Source organism: Euleptes europaea, chromosome 3 (genome assembly GCF_029931775.1).
Source record: "Euleptes europaea isolate rEulEur1 chromosome 3, rEulEur1.hap1, whole genome shotgun sequence".
NCBI classification, from domain to species: Eukaryota; Metazoa; Chordata; class Lepidosauria; order Squamata; family Sphaerodactylidae; genus Euleptes; species Euleptes europaea.
Window position 1 is genome coordinate 124912506 of NC_079314.1, and position 18563 is coordinate 124931068.

The 18563-nt window shown below is 51.7% G+C and overlaps 1 protein-coding gene across 1 annotated transcript in view; it reads right to left on the minus strand.

The window, feature by feature from the left end:
• The window catches only part of SBF1 (SET binding factor 1), a 111293-nt gene that overhangs the window by 60754 nt on the left and 31976 nt on the right, over positions 1 to 18563 (minus strand). The window contains exons 3-9 of the mRNA XM_056845907.1: positions 12153 to 12290; positions 11851 to 11967; positions 10819 to 10929; positions 9271 to 9376; positions 8857 to 8989; positions 8555 to 8663; positions 1489 to 1602 (exon numbers count right to left, since the gene is read on the minus strand). Coding sequence (XP_056701885.1) covers positions 1489 to 1602; positions 8555 to 8663; positions 8857 to 8989; positions 9271 to 9376; positions 10819 to 10929; positions 11851 to 11967; positions 12153 to 12290 — 828 coding nt within the window. The remainder of the gene's footprint in view (positions 1 to 1488; positions 1603 to 8554; positions 8664 to 8856; positions 8990 to 9270; positions 9377 to 10818; positions 10930 to 11850; positions 11968 to 12152; positions 12291 to 18563) is intronic.

Here is an 18563-nt window from a genome sequence, read left to right on the forward strand (position 1 = left end):
GCCAACTCTGTCCCCATATCCACCCTGACAACACAATAGCCGGACCTAACACAACCAGCCAAGCCATCTCAGGCTCATTCACTTGTTCATCTGCCAACGTTATCTCAGCCACTAAACGTCAGCAACGCCCTTCCACTCTCTACTCCGGACAAACAGGTCAGTGCATATACAAAAGAATAAATGGACATAAATCCAAACCAATGGGAGAACCAGTGGAAGAAAGTTTAATCTCCCAGGTCATTCCATTGCTGACCAAAGTGTGGTGGTCCTCAAAGAAACACATTTCTAAGGGAAGGTACAACATGAGATCGCTGAACTTGAGTTAATTCACAAGTGCAGAACAATGGACACCCCCGCCCCCCAGGGCTGAACAGAGACATAGGATTTTTATCTCACTACAGAGTCTAATCCCCATCCCCGCCGCCACATTCCCCCTCTGTGCTAATCAAGCTGATTACAATGTGCATTGAACCTCTGCACACCCTGGCAACAGCTCTCCCACCTTCTGACTGGAATGAAAGGACCCCAAGATCTTCTCCCTACTCATGTCTGACGAAGGGAGCTCTGGTTCTCAAAAGCTTCTAAGCCAAATCTCTTGATGGTCTCTAAAGTGCTTTGGGGCTCAAGTCTAAATGTTGCAATACAAGTCTTTTAGCAGTGGTAAGGGGCACGTGCCATGGAAGCTTGCTGGGTGACCTTGGGCCAGTCACACACTCTCAGCCTTCTCAGAGAGAAGACTGATATAAGGGGCCTTGGGTCCCCATTGGGATGAAAGGCAGAATATAAATATATTAAATAAAGAAATAAAAATGGAGGGTCTACTTTTGTTGACTATCGGTTAGCCTCCAAGAGATGGGCAGATAGTTTAAGAAGTGAGCTGTGACCCACGAAAGCTCATCCCCTGCCAGAAATTTTGTTACTCTTTAAGGTGCTGCTGGACTCTTGCTCTTTTCTACCCTCAAAAATAAACATTATAATTCTAAATTAATATTAATAATAACTTCCTCCCAGAGAAACCAAACAACTGGACATGCTCAAAGCATATGCTTAAAGGACGCGGACGTTTAACGAGAACCTGTGTCCATTCAGTCCTCCTTTCTAGAACTTTCTAAAAGAAGATTCTTCAGCTTCTCAGAATTCTTTCACCACTGGCTCACTTTTCTTCTTCAGCCACATTTTCCTAATTAAAGGACTGCGGCTGCTAAGATTTACACACACACACAGGGCAACATTTCTCACATGCCCCTATCTGCAAGCACTCCCGAATACAGGGCCGTTTCCTGCATCTTGTGGAACAATTCCAATGTGTGCGAAGGACACCCTTGGTTCAGGAAAAAAACCACAGCTCATTTAGGCACAGAAAACCCAAAGTGGAATTCAGCTGCTGATGGGTCTCCAGTTGCCACCTCAGAGGCCCTGCGTGGTACCACCTCATCTCACCTACTGGCTCTTTCCACCCCAGCTGGAGTCTGGCTGTCCTGTGCTTACCATCGAGAGGGCATCTTGTGTCTGGTGGAGGAGGGGCTCAGGCAGCAGGGAGATGTGGATGCACTCAGGGACCGTGACTGTCCCACCATCCAGGTCTGCTATAATCACATCCAACTGAAAGAAAAACAAACACCCATTGTCCCAACAAGCTAGGGAGGGAGAGAGCCAAGAGGGAACAGGCTGAGCCATGCTTTATTTACTTATGTAAAATATTAATGTTCCCACGTTACTAACAAAAAATTATCAGTCTCATCCCAGAGGGATGAAGCAGTAAACACGACAGGTAATACTGGTTGGAGAAGGCTAGAACAAGAAAGTGGGAATAGGGCAATAAAGGGAGGCCAGGTAAAGAAGCCTATTTATTTATGTAATCTTACAAAATTTATACCCTGCCTTTCTGCCCTCATAAAGGCCACCGAAGCAGCTTACAATTTAAAACATACATAATAAAATCACATCCTAAAAACCAACAAAACACATCACTAAAACAATTAAAACCAAAGGTAAAATACATAGAAAGCATAAAAATGTCAATTAAAACATTAGGCAGGAAAGAAAGATTGCTGAGGAAATGACAAAAGAAACAAAAGTCTTCACAGTAGAAGACAGAATCAAGATTCAAGATGACAGGCTGGAAAACAGGGTTAAAACTAACAAAATGAATTTCAACAGAGATAAATGCAAAACTCTGCATTTAGGTAGGAAAAATCAAGTGCATAATTATAGGATGGGGGAGACTTGTCTTGGCAGTAGTACATGTGAAAAGAATCTAGCAGTCTTAGTAGAACATACACTGAACATGAGTCAGCAGTGTGATGCGGTAGCTAAAAAGGCAAATGCGATTTGGGGCTGTATCAACAGAATAATGTCATGTAGAAAAACAGAGTATCACTTACCTGTAACTGTTGTTCATCTGGTGGATCTTCTATGCAGGCACACACTGGGACTGCGCAGGCACAGGCCAGCCACGGATAAGATTTGTCAGCTTCTAGCAAAATCTAGAGAGAGTGCTCCCCCTCCCCTTGGGGCATGCAATCTCCCCGCCCATCGGTCACATGACCCAAGGGGGAGGGAGCACTCTTTCCTCCAGTTCTCCAACCTGCCGCCACGGAACCAACCACTGGTCTAGCGGAAAGGTCCCACAGCAGGGAAGGAGGGAGGGATGTGTGCCTGCATAGAAGATCCACCAGATGAACAACAATTACAGGTAAGTGAAACTCTGTTTTTCATCTGCGTGGCTTCTATGCAGTCCCACATTGGGAGAGTAGCGAGCTCGCTTACCAGGACGGTGGGTGTGGGACAGTCACCGAAATAAAGATTGCAGTACGGCACGTCCCACGGCTGCATCTCTCGCTGAGTCCACATCCATAGCGTAGTGTTTCATAAACGTGGAAGGCGTGGACCAGGTGGCAGCCTTACAGATGTCCCAGAGATCTATCTTGGAAGAAAAGGCGATGGAAGCAGCTTACGCTCTGGTAGAGTGCGCTTTAATCATAGGAGGGAAGTCTTGGTGAGCAAGATCATAGGCCAGTTTAATGATTGATGTGATCCACCTCGAGAGGGTTTGAGGAGTAGCACGGCGACCTTTACGGTGTCCCCCGAAGCAAACAAAAAGGTTATGGTCCGAAAGTTCTGAGACCTCTTAATGTAAAAAAGGAGGGCTCTTCGGACATTGAGGGAGTGTAGCGCTCTATCAGCGTCTGAGGATGGGTGAGAGAAAAAAACAGGGAGGACAATGTCCTGTGTAAGGTGAAAGGCCGATACGACCTTAGGTAAAAAGGATATCCTTGGCTTCAGTACCACCCTATCCAAGTGGAACTTAGTACAAGGAGGGGAATGTGAGAGCGCCGATAAGTCGCTTACCCTCCTTGCCGAGGTGATTGCGACCAAAAAGCCCGCCTTAAATGAAAGTAGAGCCAGTTCACAGGTGGCTAACAGCTCAAACGGAGGTCTCATGAGCTGTGAGAGGACTAAGGAGAAACTCCACCGAGGAATGGGAGGAGTGACAGAAGGATACAAATTAGTGAGACCTCTCAAAAACTTTTTGGAAAGGGGATGAGAAAAAACTGAAAAGGAGTCGATATCCGGATGAAAAGCCAAAATAGCGGCTAAATAAACTTTAATGGATGAATTAGATAAACCTTCATCTTTGAGAGTTAACAGATAATCAAACACAGTAGATAGTGGGCAAGTAATTGGCGAAACATCTTTGACCTTAGCCCAATTAGAAAAATGTCTCCATTTAGCGTCATAGGACTGCCGTGTGGAGGACTTCAAGGAGTGTAGTAAAACCTACCCTGTCAGACCACTGCTCTGGGGCCGCACCCTCCAGGCAGTGAGTTGTAGGTCTGGGGGGGAGTGAGAGGGATCCTTCGGAAGAAGGATGTAGTTCCCTTGCGCAAGTGACATGAGCACTGAGAACCACGACCTCCTGGGCCAAAACGGAGGGACAATGATGGCATCTGTCTTGTCGTGGTTCAACTTGGCTAGGACCTTGTGAAGTAGAGGGAATGGGGGAAAGAGATAGAAGAGAGCCCCATTCCAAATTGCCTGAAAGGCATCCCCCAGTGAGCCCGGGCTGGCTCCCGCCCTCGAATAAAACCTGTGACACACGGAGTTGAGGTTTGTGGCAAAGAGGTCTGTTTGCGGGTAACCTCACTGTCGGAATATTTGGTGGAAACAGTCGCTGCTTAAGGCGAGCTAGTGTGTTTGATTGGGAAGGCGACTCAGAGCGTCTGCTAACATGTTGCTCTTGCCTGCGATGTGAATCGCTACGAGAGTAGCGTGGTGAGTTATGGCCCATTCCCAAATGTCGCTGGCCTCTTTGGAGAGCAAAACGGACCCTGTGGTGCCCTGCTTGTTTATATAATACTGGGCAGTGGAGCTGTCTGTAGTGATCTGAATGTGATGTCCGTCCAGGTGCCCTGTGAATGAAGACAGAGCAAGACGGATGGCACGAAGTTCTAATAAATTTATGTGCAACCGGGACTCTAGGTGCGACCATGTACTCCGTGACGTAAGGTTACCACAATGAACCCTCCATCCAGAAAGGGAAGCATCTGTGAACAGGTGCCTCTCAGGGGAAGGACAATGAAAGGGGACGCCTGAGAGGATATTGATATCATGTGCCCACCATTGTAGGGAGGAAATGACATATCTGGGGATAGACAGGCGTTTGTGCTGAGGATCTACATTGAGCCTAAACACCCGGAGGAACCGATTTTGGAGCGGGCGCATACGGAGGCGTGCATACTCTACCACAGCCGTGGTAGAGGCCATGAGGCCTAACAACTGTTGTATATGATAGGCTGTCTGAAAACGTTTCCTAGTGAACCTAGCCACCAGTTTTTGAATAGCGCGACCTCTTTGTACAGGGAGGAAGGCCCTGGCTTGCTCAGCATCCAAACGCGCTCCAATGAAGGTCTGCACCTGTGCAGGGACAAGTTTGGACTTGGAAAAATATTTACCAGGCAAGGCCTCCACTACGACGGAATTAGGTGGGGGGTGCTGATAAAGGAACACTCCACCTTCCCTGCGAATCTTATAGAGATTCTCTACTCTTTTGGTGGATGAGGGGACTGAGGCAGGCTTAGCCCAGTTGGTACGGACCACTTCGAGAATGCTTTTTATCATGGGGAGGGCCACAGGGCCTACATCAGGGCTATGGAGGATATCCATAATATCATCTATTGGGCCAAAATCCTCCGGTTTAAAATCAATTTTCAGAGCCTTCGCCATGCGAACATCTCCCATAGGAGAAACCGGTTTAGAGTCCCTGACAGCGTCCTCGTGTGAGGGAACTGAAGCGCAGGATTCCTCATCCTCATCCGAACCAGGAGAGAAGGAGGCGTCATACTCGGAATGATCAGTGTCCCTTGACATGGAAGGAGACCTGGATAGAGGAGGCTTGCGAAGCGGCGCTTGCCTTTGACGGACGGGATCTTTGGAGCGGTCATCAGGATGGCGAGATGGCGTGTGTCAACACCGACGAGAGCCTCCAGAAGGCGAACGTGAACGGGAGCAACGGTGACGACGACGGTCGACTGAAGAACCCGAGTAAACGGATGGAATCGGGTATCGGCGTTGAGAAACATCTCGGCGCCGACGGGAGGGAGACGGTGCGTCCGAATGACAGGACTGCGTGAACGAAGTGAATGGCTATGTCCGGTGATTAACTGCTTGGATGATTAACAACGAGTGTGAACATCTGGACCATGTGAGCGAAGTGAACGGCTATGTCTGGAGATTGACTGTTTGGATGAAGACCGGCGAGATTGGGAGCGGCGAGAAGTAGATCGGCGCCGACGATGAACGGATCGGCTTCGACGATAGGATCGGCTCCGACGAGATGAATGGCTCTGACAAGAGGATCGGCTCCGACGACGAGATCGGCTCTGACGAGTCGATCGGCTCCAACGAGAGGACAACCGGCGTCTGCGGGAGACGGATCGACTCCAACGGGCGGAACGTCAAGAAGAGGATCAGCTCCGACGGGTAGGGCGGCGACGGCACGAAGTAGACCAACGCCAACTGGATCTGGACGAAGCCGAGCTTTGAGAATGGCATCAAGAAGTCGATCGATGCCGAGGCCGTTGACAAGGTTCGAGATGGGACGAACCTTTCGGCAACTCTACTTGGGTCTTTTCGACTGACCGTTGAGAGTCTCGTTGGGTGCTCACAGGAGGGGATGGCTGAACGGCACCTTCCTGGAGATCTGCAGATTCTGCCTGAGGCCCCTTACCGTCAGGCTGAGGAGACTTTGTCAGCACCGGAGGCACATCTTTGTAGAGATGAAGGAGGTGCTGTTTAAACTCAGCCGAGTCTTCCTTGGCCCTGCTTGGACACGGAACCGAGGGGGTAGCCAGGGAATGAGGAGGAGAATCCTCAATAGTAATGGGCTGCTGCACAGCTACGTCAGAGGCAAGCGACGCCGAGGGATGAGACGACTTGGCTTGAGGTCGGCGTCGCGGAGATGGTGATCGGCGTCGAAGAGACTTTGGTGAATGCGAAGGCGATCGGCGCCGAGGTGATCTGGAGCGGGAAGCATGGCATGAAGAGCCGCGGTCGCGGCCATCTTGGGAATCCGGAGCAGTAAACTTTGATGGACGAACAATGACCGACGAGGGCTTCTTAGAAGGGCCACCCTTGTTGGATTTTTTTGTTGGGGGTCCCGCTTCGGACTGCGGCTTACCGGTCGAAGTACCAGGCTCAGCAGATTGACCCTGCGGACGAAGAGACTCTTTGTAGAGGTGAGAGAGCAGGCAAGTTGACCGAACCCTCAGGGCCTTGTTGGAGAGTTTGGAGCAACTTTTGCAAGTTGCAGGAATGTGGCCTTCTCCCAAAGGAGACATTCAAGGTGAGGATCAGTCTTCGCCATTTTGGTACCACAAGAGGTACATTTTTTGAAAAGTGGAGCTTTCTTGGACTCCATGGCTAGAGACGAAGCTAACACGTTTTCTCTCTGTGGCGGCAGAAAGAGAACTGGAGGGAAGAGTGCTCCCTCCCCATTGGGTCATGTGACCGATGGGCGGGGAGATTGCATGCCCCAAGGGGAGGGGGAGCACTCTCTCTAGATTTTGTTAGAAGCTGACAAATCTTATCCGTGGCTGGCCTGCGCAGTCCCAATGTGGGACTGCATAGAAGCCACACAGATGAAGAGCTGTTTTCTGTTGCCCCAGAATGTCGGAGAAGAACCTGCAGGTTGAAATTAAATCAAAAGAGTTTCCGGCTAAACATTAGGAAGAACTTCCTGGCAGTTACAGCGGTTCCTCGGTGGAACAGGCTTCCTCAGGAGGTGGTGGGCTCTCCTTCCCTGGAGGTTTTTAAGCAGAGGCTTGATGACCACCTGACAACAGTGCTGGTTCTATGATTCACTATGAAATTTCGGCAGATGGTGAGAGCGAGGGTAGGCAGGGATGAGCCAGTGCTTGGCTCCTGTGGCCCTTTCTTATACGCCAAGGGTAATGCTGATTGCCCGTTTGGGGTCAGGAAGGAATTCTCCTTCAGGCCAGATTAGCCCCAGGATCCTGGAGGTTTTTTGCCTTCCTGTGGGCATAGAGGGGCCACTGGGGGAGTGGGGGGGTTGCTGTGAGTTTCCTGCATTGTGCAGGTGGTTGTACTAGATAACCATTGGGGTCCAGTCTAGCCCTATGTTTCTATCTGCTGGCATAAGATGGCCACACAACTGAGAAGGCTGTCTCCCTAGTTGACACCCTCATAGTCTGAGAAGGGGGGGAACTGAAGGAGGGCCCCATAAGATGACTGTAGTGGTCAAGTAGGTTCATAAAGGAGTATGCCGTCCTTCAGGTCTGTTGATCCCAAACTGTATAGGGCAGAGGTGTCCATGATATGGCCCCCGGGCCAGATCAGGCCCCCGGAAGGCTTTTATGCAGCCCTCGGAGGCAAGGGCTGGTCCTGGGATGTGATTATTAGGAGGGTAGGGGGGATTCAAGGGTTCCTGGCCAAGGGTTCTTTCTCCCTCTTTCTCTTTATTTCTCTCTCTTTCTCCCTTTTTCTCTCTTCATCTCTCTATTTCTCTCTCCTTTTCTTTCTTTCATTCATTCATTCTTTTCTCCTTCTCTCTCTTTCTATCCCTCTCTTTCTCCGTTTCTCTCTGTGGTTCTCTCTCTCTCTCATTCTCTCTAGTTCTCAGGACACAAGGAGAAAGCTCTCTTCTCTTTGTTCTCCTCCTCGAATGGACACAAACAATGGATGACTAAACCTTTACCTTGGGATTGCATCTTGACCACGAGGGGAGCTATCCCCACATTCTGAGAATGAAGGTAGTGGAGGACTTTAAACACTGGTATTTCAAGAGCTGCCAGCCTATCCCAATTTAACCTTGTTCAGGGTAAGGACAAAGTGAGGGTTCAGGAGACCTGCCCGGTGCTCATACAGACCTTGTGTCTGCCCGCAGTGGTCAAAGCCTACTGTCAGTGAACACCCCATGCCTCATTGGGTCCCACTTTCCAAAGGGCAGTAAAAGGAGGGGCACTAGTTGAGCTTGCCATCCCTGAAGTATGAAGGCACGACAGACTGAAAGACAGACAGACAGACATGGGCTCACCAGCTCCTGTGTCTCGGACTGAAAGGCGGAGCTGACCCCGATGATGAAAGGGGTGGGTGTGCTGAGGACCTCCAGGAGCTGAGCCGGCAGGATGGGCACATATGTGAAGCTGAAACCAAGAAACCAGAAACACGACCTAATCCCGAACTCCAGACATCTTTGTTCTGCCCCAGGAGAACCAACCAGGCCACCCACACAGCAGGAAGGGAGCAGGCTGGAGGAAGCCTCTGCCCCCCAAGCAAGGCAGGGAATGCTGGTGGTGGTCCTAGGCCTAGCCTGCCTCAGCTACCCCATCCGCTGACCTGTATTTCAGGGGGAAGATGAGGGCAAGCAGGCCCCGGCAGGCATCCGTCAGTCTCTGGTAGCTGCTGGACAGAAAGAGGATCTTGTGCTCCGTCAGAGCAGCGCAGAAGAGACAGAGCACGTTGGTGATTCCTGGAACGGAGGAGGCGGGGGGGGGGGACAGAGAGACACTCAGCCTCACCACAAGCCTCAGGAAGCAGCCCCAGCAGGAGGTCCAACTTTCCTGCCGGAGCCTTGCCTGGACCCAGAGCACAGCTGCCAGCAGAGGGGTGGGGGACAGAGGGCAGCCCAAGGGGAAAGGATGCCCCTGCAAGGCCCTGGAGCTCCCACGGGACTCCTGGGTGCCCCTGGCGAGGGCAGGAGAGGAGACCCACGCAGGGCCCGAGGAATTGGCCTGGCCCAAGCAGCCTCACCCAGATGTCGGAAGAGAAGAGCCACGCTGCAGTTGCTGACCGGCAGGGAATCGGTGATGGGCGTCTGGATCACTTGCCGGTCGCCTGCGCCAAGGGAGATGGTCCTCTGCAAGAGACAAAGGACAAACCCACGGCCGGGGCTCAGCCGGGAACTGGCGGCACAGGCTCTGGAGCTGGCTCCCTGCTGGGAAAAAACGCCTCGCCTCTCAGCTCTCCAGAGCAGCAAGACTCCTGCGAGAAGAACTCTGATGGGTTCCCCACCTCCTGGGCCAACTGTTGCTTGCATGACCCTGCTGCCAGAACAGGGATTCTATGAGGTTCGCACCCAGGAAAGACGCAGCCCTCTGCATTCTCAGAGACCAGGCAGGAGGAGGTGGAATCTCCAGGGCCCCTGGCCTTGCCACGGAAGCCGTTTCTGGAAAGAAGGCAGGTACCAGGGAACAGAAAAGCACCCTCCTACATATCCTCCCCGACCCAGACCTTGGGGTCCACGCTTCTCTTCCTGAAGTCGCCTGCCCCGACTCAGATGCTGTAGCTATTCGTGTGCCCTTTGGAGAGGGGAGCTGCAGGCTGCCATCTCCCAGGGGGGCACTCTGAAGGCATCTCAACCCCCAAGCCTCCTCCCATGGCAGGAGAGAAAAGCCCCCAGAGAGAAAAGAGGTGCATACCGCTCCTTCATCCTCTGTGCCAGGCTGAGAGAGAGACAGACAAAACCGTACAGTCAATTAGAAAACACAGTGCAGCCCGCAGACAGATGGCCAAGCAAGCGGGGAAAGACAAGCACACCAAGAAGCAGAACGCCACAAGCCGACAGCGCCCGAGGGGGGAAGGGCCTTGAGGCACAGCAGAAGGACAAGCAGAGAGGCACAGACCTACGGGCCGGCCAGCCGGCCTGACAGCCACCAAGCACAGCAGAGCTCCACAGCCTGCCTGCCTGCCTACCTGCCCGCAAGGGGTCTGACACTGTTGTGAGACAACAAAGGGCAAAGCAGCAGGGGAAGACAAGCACACGCAGAAGCAGGACACAGCCAGCCGAGGGCACCAGAGGGGAGACCTTGAGGGGCAGCAGTACCTGCCAATCCGCACAGCGCAGGCTCCAGCTGAACGCGGCCTGCCTGCCTACCCTCCCAGGCACCACAGTCATCCCCAAACAGGCCCGGCGGGCAAACCAGGGCTGCCTTCCTGCGGAGCGGCTAGAGTCAGCATCTGGGAAGGCAACACCTTTTTTGCCAGCCAAGCTTCCCATGGACGGAGGGCCTCACTTGCAAACACAGGAGCTGCCCTATGCAGCCCCGGAAAGGGTTGCCGCACCTGAGGCAAAGCGAGCGCACCGCAAGCGCACTCTCCCTGGCCCCCCAGCAGCTCCCTCTCGGCTGGGCCCCACTTCGCCCTCCGCTCTTTCTGGCTCCAAGCACTCCAGGAAGAATCCAGCCAGGGGTCCTGAGGACGCTGGGTGGAGGAAGCACAGCAAGGCCTCCTCCGCTGCCCCGACGGCCTCTGCTCCCAGGGCTGAAACGCCAGAGGCCATGGAAGGCAGGACGGACCCACCTGGGTACCCCCCGTGATGGGGATGGTGCAGGTCAGGAGGTTCCCAATGACGCTCTCCAAGGAAGTGTTCAGGCCGTCCACATAGATGGTATAAATCAGCCCCAGGCAGTTCTGCAGGTGAAACGGGACAAAGAGCAGTTCAGGTGGAATCGGTCTCCAGCCACAAGATGGAGCTGGAGGCACAAAAGCAGGGCACCAGCCTCTCAAAAGGAGAGGACTCAATCCGGCAGAGCCTCACGGCTGCCGCTGACCCGACCCTGCCAATAGCCACTGACAAAAAGGGCGCCCCAGAGGGGCCCGGCACAGGGACAGAGGCCCTTCCTGGAAAAGCCAAAGGAGACCGGCCTTACACTGGAGAAGGGCTGGTTCACGTTGAAAAGGTCATGGGGGGGAGCGTTACGGTTTATCCTCCCCGAGATGGACACAGGACTGCTGGGAGGCAGATTTCAGTCGGAAGAAGGAAGCATGCCATGACAGTGGAGTCCATGACGCAAGCTGGAGGGGGAGACCGTTCTGTTCCAGCTGTTATGGATCAAAAGCCTGCTCCGTGGGCCGTTCCCTTCTGACCAGTGGAAGCGGAAGAGACCCACAGCCTCAAAGTGGCCAAACAGAGGGGGCAGGTCGCTCAGAGAGCGCTAATTTTTAGAATTAGCTTCATTTTTTTTCCTTTTTAGAGTTTATATTTTAGCGTAACCCAGTAGCAAGCATAAGAGAGTCTTGCCGTCTGACTAAAGCCATCCCTTATGGGGTGACCTTGGGACACACAAGTCTCCCCAAAGAGGAGCCAGGTCCACGCTTGGCACGCAGGTAGTCCTGGGCTCTTTCCCAGGGTTTCGGCAGCCTCCACTAGGCGAGGCCTCCCAGGCCATCACCGGTAGAGCATGCTGCCTGCCCACCCTGCTGAGCACCCGCAGGGAGGCAGCGGCCTGGAGGCCACGGACTGCCTGCTAGGATGGGAGACTCGTGGCTTCGGCAGCCACACGCAGGGAAGGGGCTCTTCAGACACACGCTCTCCCCCAACAAACACCTTACCCGGAAGACGTCAGCATGGTCCAATCTGGAGACCAGCACCAAACTTTTTGGGGCAAAGAGTTGAGCAGGCTGGATGAGGGCTGCGGCCACCTCCTCCTCCTCCTTCTTCAAACGGTTCTGAAGGTGGGGGGTTGGGGGGGAGAGAGGGAGTGGTCAGATACTTCTGTGGACTGATAACCCAGCAAGGCTGGCACAACGGCTAAGAGGCAGCATTGGGGGGCGCCACCCACCCACCCCCCAGCACCCCCTGGCACCCAGCAACCCCCTGGCACCCAGCGCTGTGCTCTGTGCCGCCGGATTACCTGGGCCCTCTCCACAGCCTCCCAGAAGGTGAAGCAGGCGCAGTAGTGCCGCTCCGAGTTGATGTCTGTCAGGACAGCAATGAAGAAAGTTGGGGGGTGCCTCTCGCTGAAGAGCTGCCACCCACTTGGCTGGCAGAACTGCGGGGGGGAAAGGCAGAAAGGCAGTTACAAGGCAGAGCAGACCGACCCCTTTCGCTGCTGTCTGTGCCAGCGTGTGGAGGCCAAAGGCACACGCATTTGCCCTCTGCAGCTCCTCCCTAAAGGTTCGCGCAACATCTGCAGTCCCAGACCAAAGCTTCAATAAGAGCAGAACTCGGGGTGCCTCCACAGAGGCGTGGACTGCGTTTTTGTTCCTCTGCCGTCCCAGCTGTTGAAGCTGGGTGTGACCAGAGGAACAAGTCAAAGGGCTCATAGCCAGGACCTTGTAGTCACCTCGGGTCTTCAGCAAGCCAGGCCAGTGGGACCAAGACTAATCTAGGACACGTTCCTCAGTGGAACAGGCTTCCTAGGGAGGTGGTGAGCTCTCCTTCCCTGGAGGTTTTTAAGAGGCTAGATGGCCATCTGTCAGCAATGCTGATTCTATGACCTTAGGCAGATCATGAAAGGGAGGACACCTTGGCCATCTTCTGGGCATGGAGTAGAGGGTCACTGGGGGGGTGTTTTGGGGGGGAGGTAGTGGTGAATTTCCTGCATTGTGCAGGGGGTTGGACTAGATGACCCTGGTGGTCCCTTCCAACTCTATGACTTTATTCCATGTCTTTCCAATCTTGTATTTCTGAACCCAAATCCACTTCCCAAGAACAGTGTAATATACTAGTATCACTATAAGTAGTTTTGATTAGACATGTATAAAAGTTTGAAGCTCCCCCTTTTGACCTTGACTGAATAAGTTCAAAACTAGTTTATAGGGCATTTGATCTGCTGTTTATGTAATAGGATGATTGAAAAAATAGCAAACATGTTTACTGTCATATTTTGCAGCTTATCTTGTATTTGGGTGCCTCGGGGAAGTTGATTAGAAGAGGGGGGAAATCCGTCTATACAGACCATGGTATTCCCAGTTTTGATATTGCTGATATTTGTCTTGATTATTTAAAAAAGTGGGTGATCACGGAAAGTTTAAGAGTAGAAATAGGAAGAGCTAATTTTTCCAACCAAGGCGTCAAATTAAGAACCTCAGAAGAGCCCTGCTGGATCAGACCACGGAGGGTCCATCTAGTCCAGAATTCTGCCTCGCTCGGTGTGGCCGACCAGTTCCTCTGGAGGGCCAACAACAGGGAACAGAGGCTGAGGCCTTCCCCCAATATTGCTTTCTGTTACTGGGATTCAGAGGCTGACTGCCTCTGAAGGTGGAGGTTCCTTCCAGTCAGCTTGGCTAGTAGCCACTGACAGGCCAGTCCTCCGTGAGTGTAACTAATCCCCTTTTAAAGCTGCTTGTGCCTGTGGTCCTCACTGCATCGGCTGGCAGCAAATTTCACATTTTAATTATTCGCTGTCTAAAGGAGCATTTCCTTTTGTCCGCCCATCAGCTTTATTGGATGCCCTCAAGTTCTAGTATTTTAGAGGAAGAAGTTCTCTTTGTCAGCTCTCCACCCCGTGCATCATTTTATAAACCTCTATCAAGTACCATCTTAGACAACTCTTTTTTGTACTGAAAAGTCCCGGATTCTTCAGCCTTTCTTCATAGGAAAGATGCTCCAACCTCCTAATCCTCTTGGTTGCCCACTTCTGTACTTTTTCCAGTTCTGCAACGTCCTTTCAGAGATCCAATGACCACAACTGTACACAGTATTCCAAATGAGGCCGCACCAATAATCTGTACAGGGGCATTATAATATTGGCCGTTTTATTTTCAACCCCACTCCTAATAATCCCCAATGTAGAGTTTGCATTTTTTCACCGCTGCAGCAGACTGGGTTTGACGCTTTCATTGAGCTACCTACTACAACCCCAAGATCTTTTCCTCTTTAAGTCTCAGCAAGCCCTGACCCCGTTAGCCAACACTTGAAAATGGGATTTTTGGGCCCAGAGCGCATCGCCTTTCACTTACCAACACTGAACTTTATTTGCTACACTGCCGCCCACTCACCCAGTTTGTGGAGATTCTCCGGGAGCTCTTCACAGTCATCCTTGGTTGTCACCATCCTGAATAATTCTATGCCATCTGCAAACTTGGCCACTACACCACTCACCCATAGTTCCAAATCGTTTATGAACAAATTAAACAGTATCAGCCCCAATACCAATCCTTCATGGGACCCCACTGCTTACTTCCCTCCATTGTGAGAACTGCCCATTTATTTCTGCTCTTTGATTCCTGCACGTAACCAATTTTTAATCCGTAAGAGGCCCCGTCCTCTTATCCCAGGACTGCTAAGCTTTCTCAGGAGTCTTTGGTGAGGCACTTTATAAAAAACTTTTAGAAAGTCCAAGTATGTTGTGTCTTCCAGGTCACCCTTGCGAACACGCTTGTTCACTTTCTCAAAGAACTCCTAAACGTTGCCGAGGCAGGACTTCCCTTTACAGAAGCTAGACTGATTCTCCCTGAGCAGGGCTCTATACGCCTAATATCTGTATCTTTGATTACTGTGTCAACTAACTTGCCTGGGAGATACATCAGGCTGATGGGTCTGCAATTTCCTGGTTCCCTCCTGGGCCCCTTTTTTAAAAATTGGTGTAACCTTTGCTACTCTCCAGTCTTCTGGTCCAGTGGGTGAATTTAGTGATAGTTGATCTACTAACCCATGTATGTAACCTATCTCACATCTGAGTTCCTGAAGTACTCTCGGATATATACCATCATGACCTGCACTCATCGGTTTTTAATTTCCCCAACAGGTCTAGAACGTCATCTCTCGCCCCCTCAATTTGACTCAGTTCCTCAGACTCCCTGAGAACAGTGGCTGTGGCATGCATACATGCCCCACCCTTTGAATAGTGAACACAGAAGCAAAAATGGATTGAGCTTCTCTGCCATTTCCCCATCCTCCTTCAGCAATCCCTTTATTCCTTGGTCATCCAAAGGCCCAACTGCTTCTCAGGCTGGTTTCTTGCTCTGGATAGATTTCAAGAAATGTTTATTGTTTGTCTTGATGCTTTTAGCAACCTGCTCCTCAAATTCTCTTTTTACATGCCTAATTATTGACTTGCAGTTCTTTTGCCAGAGCCCGCGGCACCCCTTCTGTTCAATTTACTGGGGCACTTTTTAAAAGAAGCCTCTCCACTTTTTTCAGCTTCCTTGATTTGCATTGTTAATCGTGAAGGCCTTCTTTTAGACTTGGCAGCGCCGTTCCTGACCTGGGGGACGCGTTCTATATGGGCTTCAATGAGAGTGGTTTTAAAGAGCTGCCAGGCATCCTCTAAGGATCTGACCCTCTTGTGTTCCCCTTTCAGCTTCCTTTTAACAATTCCCCTCATTTTTGCAAAGTGCCCTCTTTTGAAATCAAACATTACTGTTTTGGACTTTAGGGGTAACTTGCCACTGACATGAGAGCTGAACTGAACGGCCCTGTGGTCCCTGTTCCCAACTGGTGCAACAACCTCTACATTTCACACCAGGTCTGAAGTTCCACTCAGAACCAAGTCCAAGATCACTGGCGGACTTTGCCACCAGCTGCTCCACTGCACAGTCATTTATGAGGTAAGGAGAGTGAATCTGGTACCTGACAAAGGAAGCTCTGACCCTCGATAGCTTTACTCCCCCCCAAAACCCTATTGATCATCTGTCTGAGTTTGTATGTATCTACCAGTACACTGTGTTAGATCAGGGATTCCCCATGGCTCCTAATATTTGACAGTGATACAATGCACCTTTAAGTTGTGATTTCTTTGCTAGATTAATACATTTCTCTAGCATACTTTGCCATTTAATAAAGATAATAGGCGGAGTTAAAATGGGCAGATTTGGGGGAAGAAACTAAATTTAGGTAGGACAGACATTATGTGTAACCAAGAAAAGTGCGACAATTTGTTAATTTTTTCCCAGTTTCTGAATGTCCCATAGCCTGATCTGATGGAAGAACTATGCCCTATGAATGTGGCAGAGAGAGAGCGCGTGCGCCAGGGCTTTCCTTCAGTATTTTTCTGTCTGCACAAGAGATGAAAGGAATTTGGGGGTGGGCACAGAGGGGGGGGCACCTAGAGACAAGCCCCTTTCACAGCTCTGCAGGAGTCAGCGATGAGTCCAAGCACAATTCCCACCGGGGAGAGGGGGAGGATCTGTGCAGAGCTCCGTTTCCATCCCATGTGGATTAAGAATTGTACATAATTAAGCAAATAATGGTAGCTTGCTTAATTTACAAAGGTTTTGGATGCTGAAAAATTTGGAATCTTTTTAGCAGAGAAGCACACCAACCTACACTGCTAGCCTTCCCAGACACCCCCTCCACACATGCGTGCGCGCACACACACACACACACACACACACACACACACACACACACACAGAGAGCTACTCAAATGCTGCCTCCTGTGTTCGAACAGCTCCTTGCCACACCGCCTTCAGAGTGTGCTGACCCAGGAGCAATATCGCACTGGGGGTCGCCAACAGCACCTGGGTACAAAAGTTGGTTTAGAAGGAATGCCTCCAGCCCCTAGGCCTGAACACTGGATGAGGGCACTGCCCGGGCACGCACCCCGGAGCCTGGGTGGGGGAGGAGGGAGGGGAGCGCCAGCTCTCTTCCCCCAGCCTTGCCCCTCCAGGCTGCCTGGTACAGAACCAGCCCAGAGGTGGCAGATGGGGAGGGGGAGTGGCCGTGGCCTACGGGGGGGCCTCCGTGATGCCTTGCTGCTACCCAGAGTCCCTCGCTGGAGGGTATGAACCTGGTGCTGGGGGCCGGAGACAGAACAGGGGTTTCGTTTCACCCGCCAGGACGCCCTCTGACGGAGATGGCAGAGGCAGCCCCAGATTCTGCACGGAGGGCCTGAGGTTCACGGTTCTCCGGGAATTCAACATTCACGTGGAGGCCGTCCTAACAGAAAAGGCTCGTGACTTCATGGCTGCCATGACAACCATGGGGGATCTCAGAGAACATTCTGATCCCGACACATACGGCGAGACATTTGCCTGGTTTTCTGCTGACAACGTAGAACGCTTGGCAGTGGAGAAATTTTTCACTCCGCCTTTGCCATGGACCATTTCCTGGTGAGGAGGAGACTCACGAACAATCAAAACCTCTGCAAGGGTGAAGGGCTGGTTTGGACCGCCCACCCCAAGAGGCGGACTCCGGGCATCTCACAGGGATTTTGTAGTGAGAACCGCCCTGCTCCTGTCACAGTCCTGGCCAACCTGCAGAATGCAGAGGTGACCCAGACTGCAGGACAGGGCTGCTCCAGAGGAGCCGGGAATGTCCTCTGGGTCACCAAGGGATCTGGGAAGATGACACGGTTGGACAAATGTCTAGAGTGCAAGTGGAGGAGAATTCAAAGTGAACGCAGCCAAACATGGGTGAGCAGGCATCATCGCACCTACCTCAGTGGCAATGGTGGCAAAGGAAGCTTACTTCCTTCGCTGCTACCACGGCATCCACACACTCATTCGGGAGAGTTTTCCAGGTTGTTTAGGGGGCTTTTAGACCCAATCCCAGAGGATGTCAACCTGCTGTGATTCCTCTGTCATGTGTTTTGTGGCTAAAACTGCTCATATCCACCTCAACTGAGATGTCACAGTTGGCTCAGTTCAATGGCAGAATACCACTGGGCTGCAAACTGCTCCCATTTAGACAGATGACTTCCAGTGGGTGAGGCTGGATAAAGCAGCCAAGCTTCCTTAGAAAAGCCCCCCCGTCTAGGCTCAGCCCTTCATGCCCCTTCAGGGGCAGTAATATCAAGCCAGGCAGAGGCAGTGTCATGGCAGCTGCTTTGAAGGAAGTGGGTTTGAGCCTGGCCTGTATGGGTCCCGGGACGCAGATAACCCAACAGCTCCTGCCCAGAGTCATTCTTAGGTGGCCACACAGCTGCAGGCCGCCTTCTAGAGGGCAGATCCATCTAGACCACTGGTTCGCAACCAGGGGTCCGTGGACCACCAGGGGTCCATGAGAACTAAACCAGGGGTCCGCGAAACAAAGTTATAAACCCATAATAAATTAATATTTACGCGGGCGGCATGGCGGCGGCTTGCGGGCGCAGAGTGCGGCGGCGTGCGGTGGTGACTCGCGGGAGCACCGACAAGTAAGGAACATGTGGGGGTGGGGAGGGTGCAAGCGAGCCTCACACAACCACACACAATAGGAGAAACACTCGACAAACCTTGTTTGATGATAGCTGTCGAAGAGGTTTTAGGGATGGAAGCCAAAAAGAAAATACAAGAAATACCTCTATCGAACAACACGGTAAAAGCTCGAATTGAAATTATGTCAAATGACATCGAGGAGCAGCTTGTTTTGAAAATAAAAAATTCGCCATGTTTCGCTT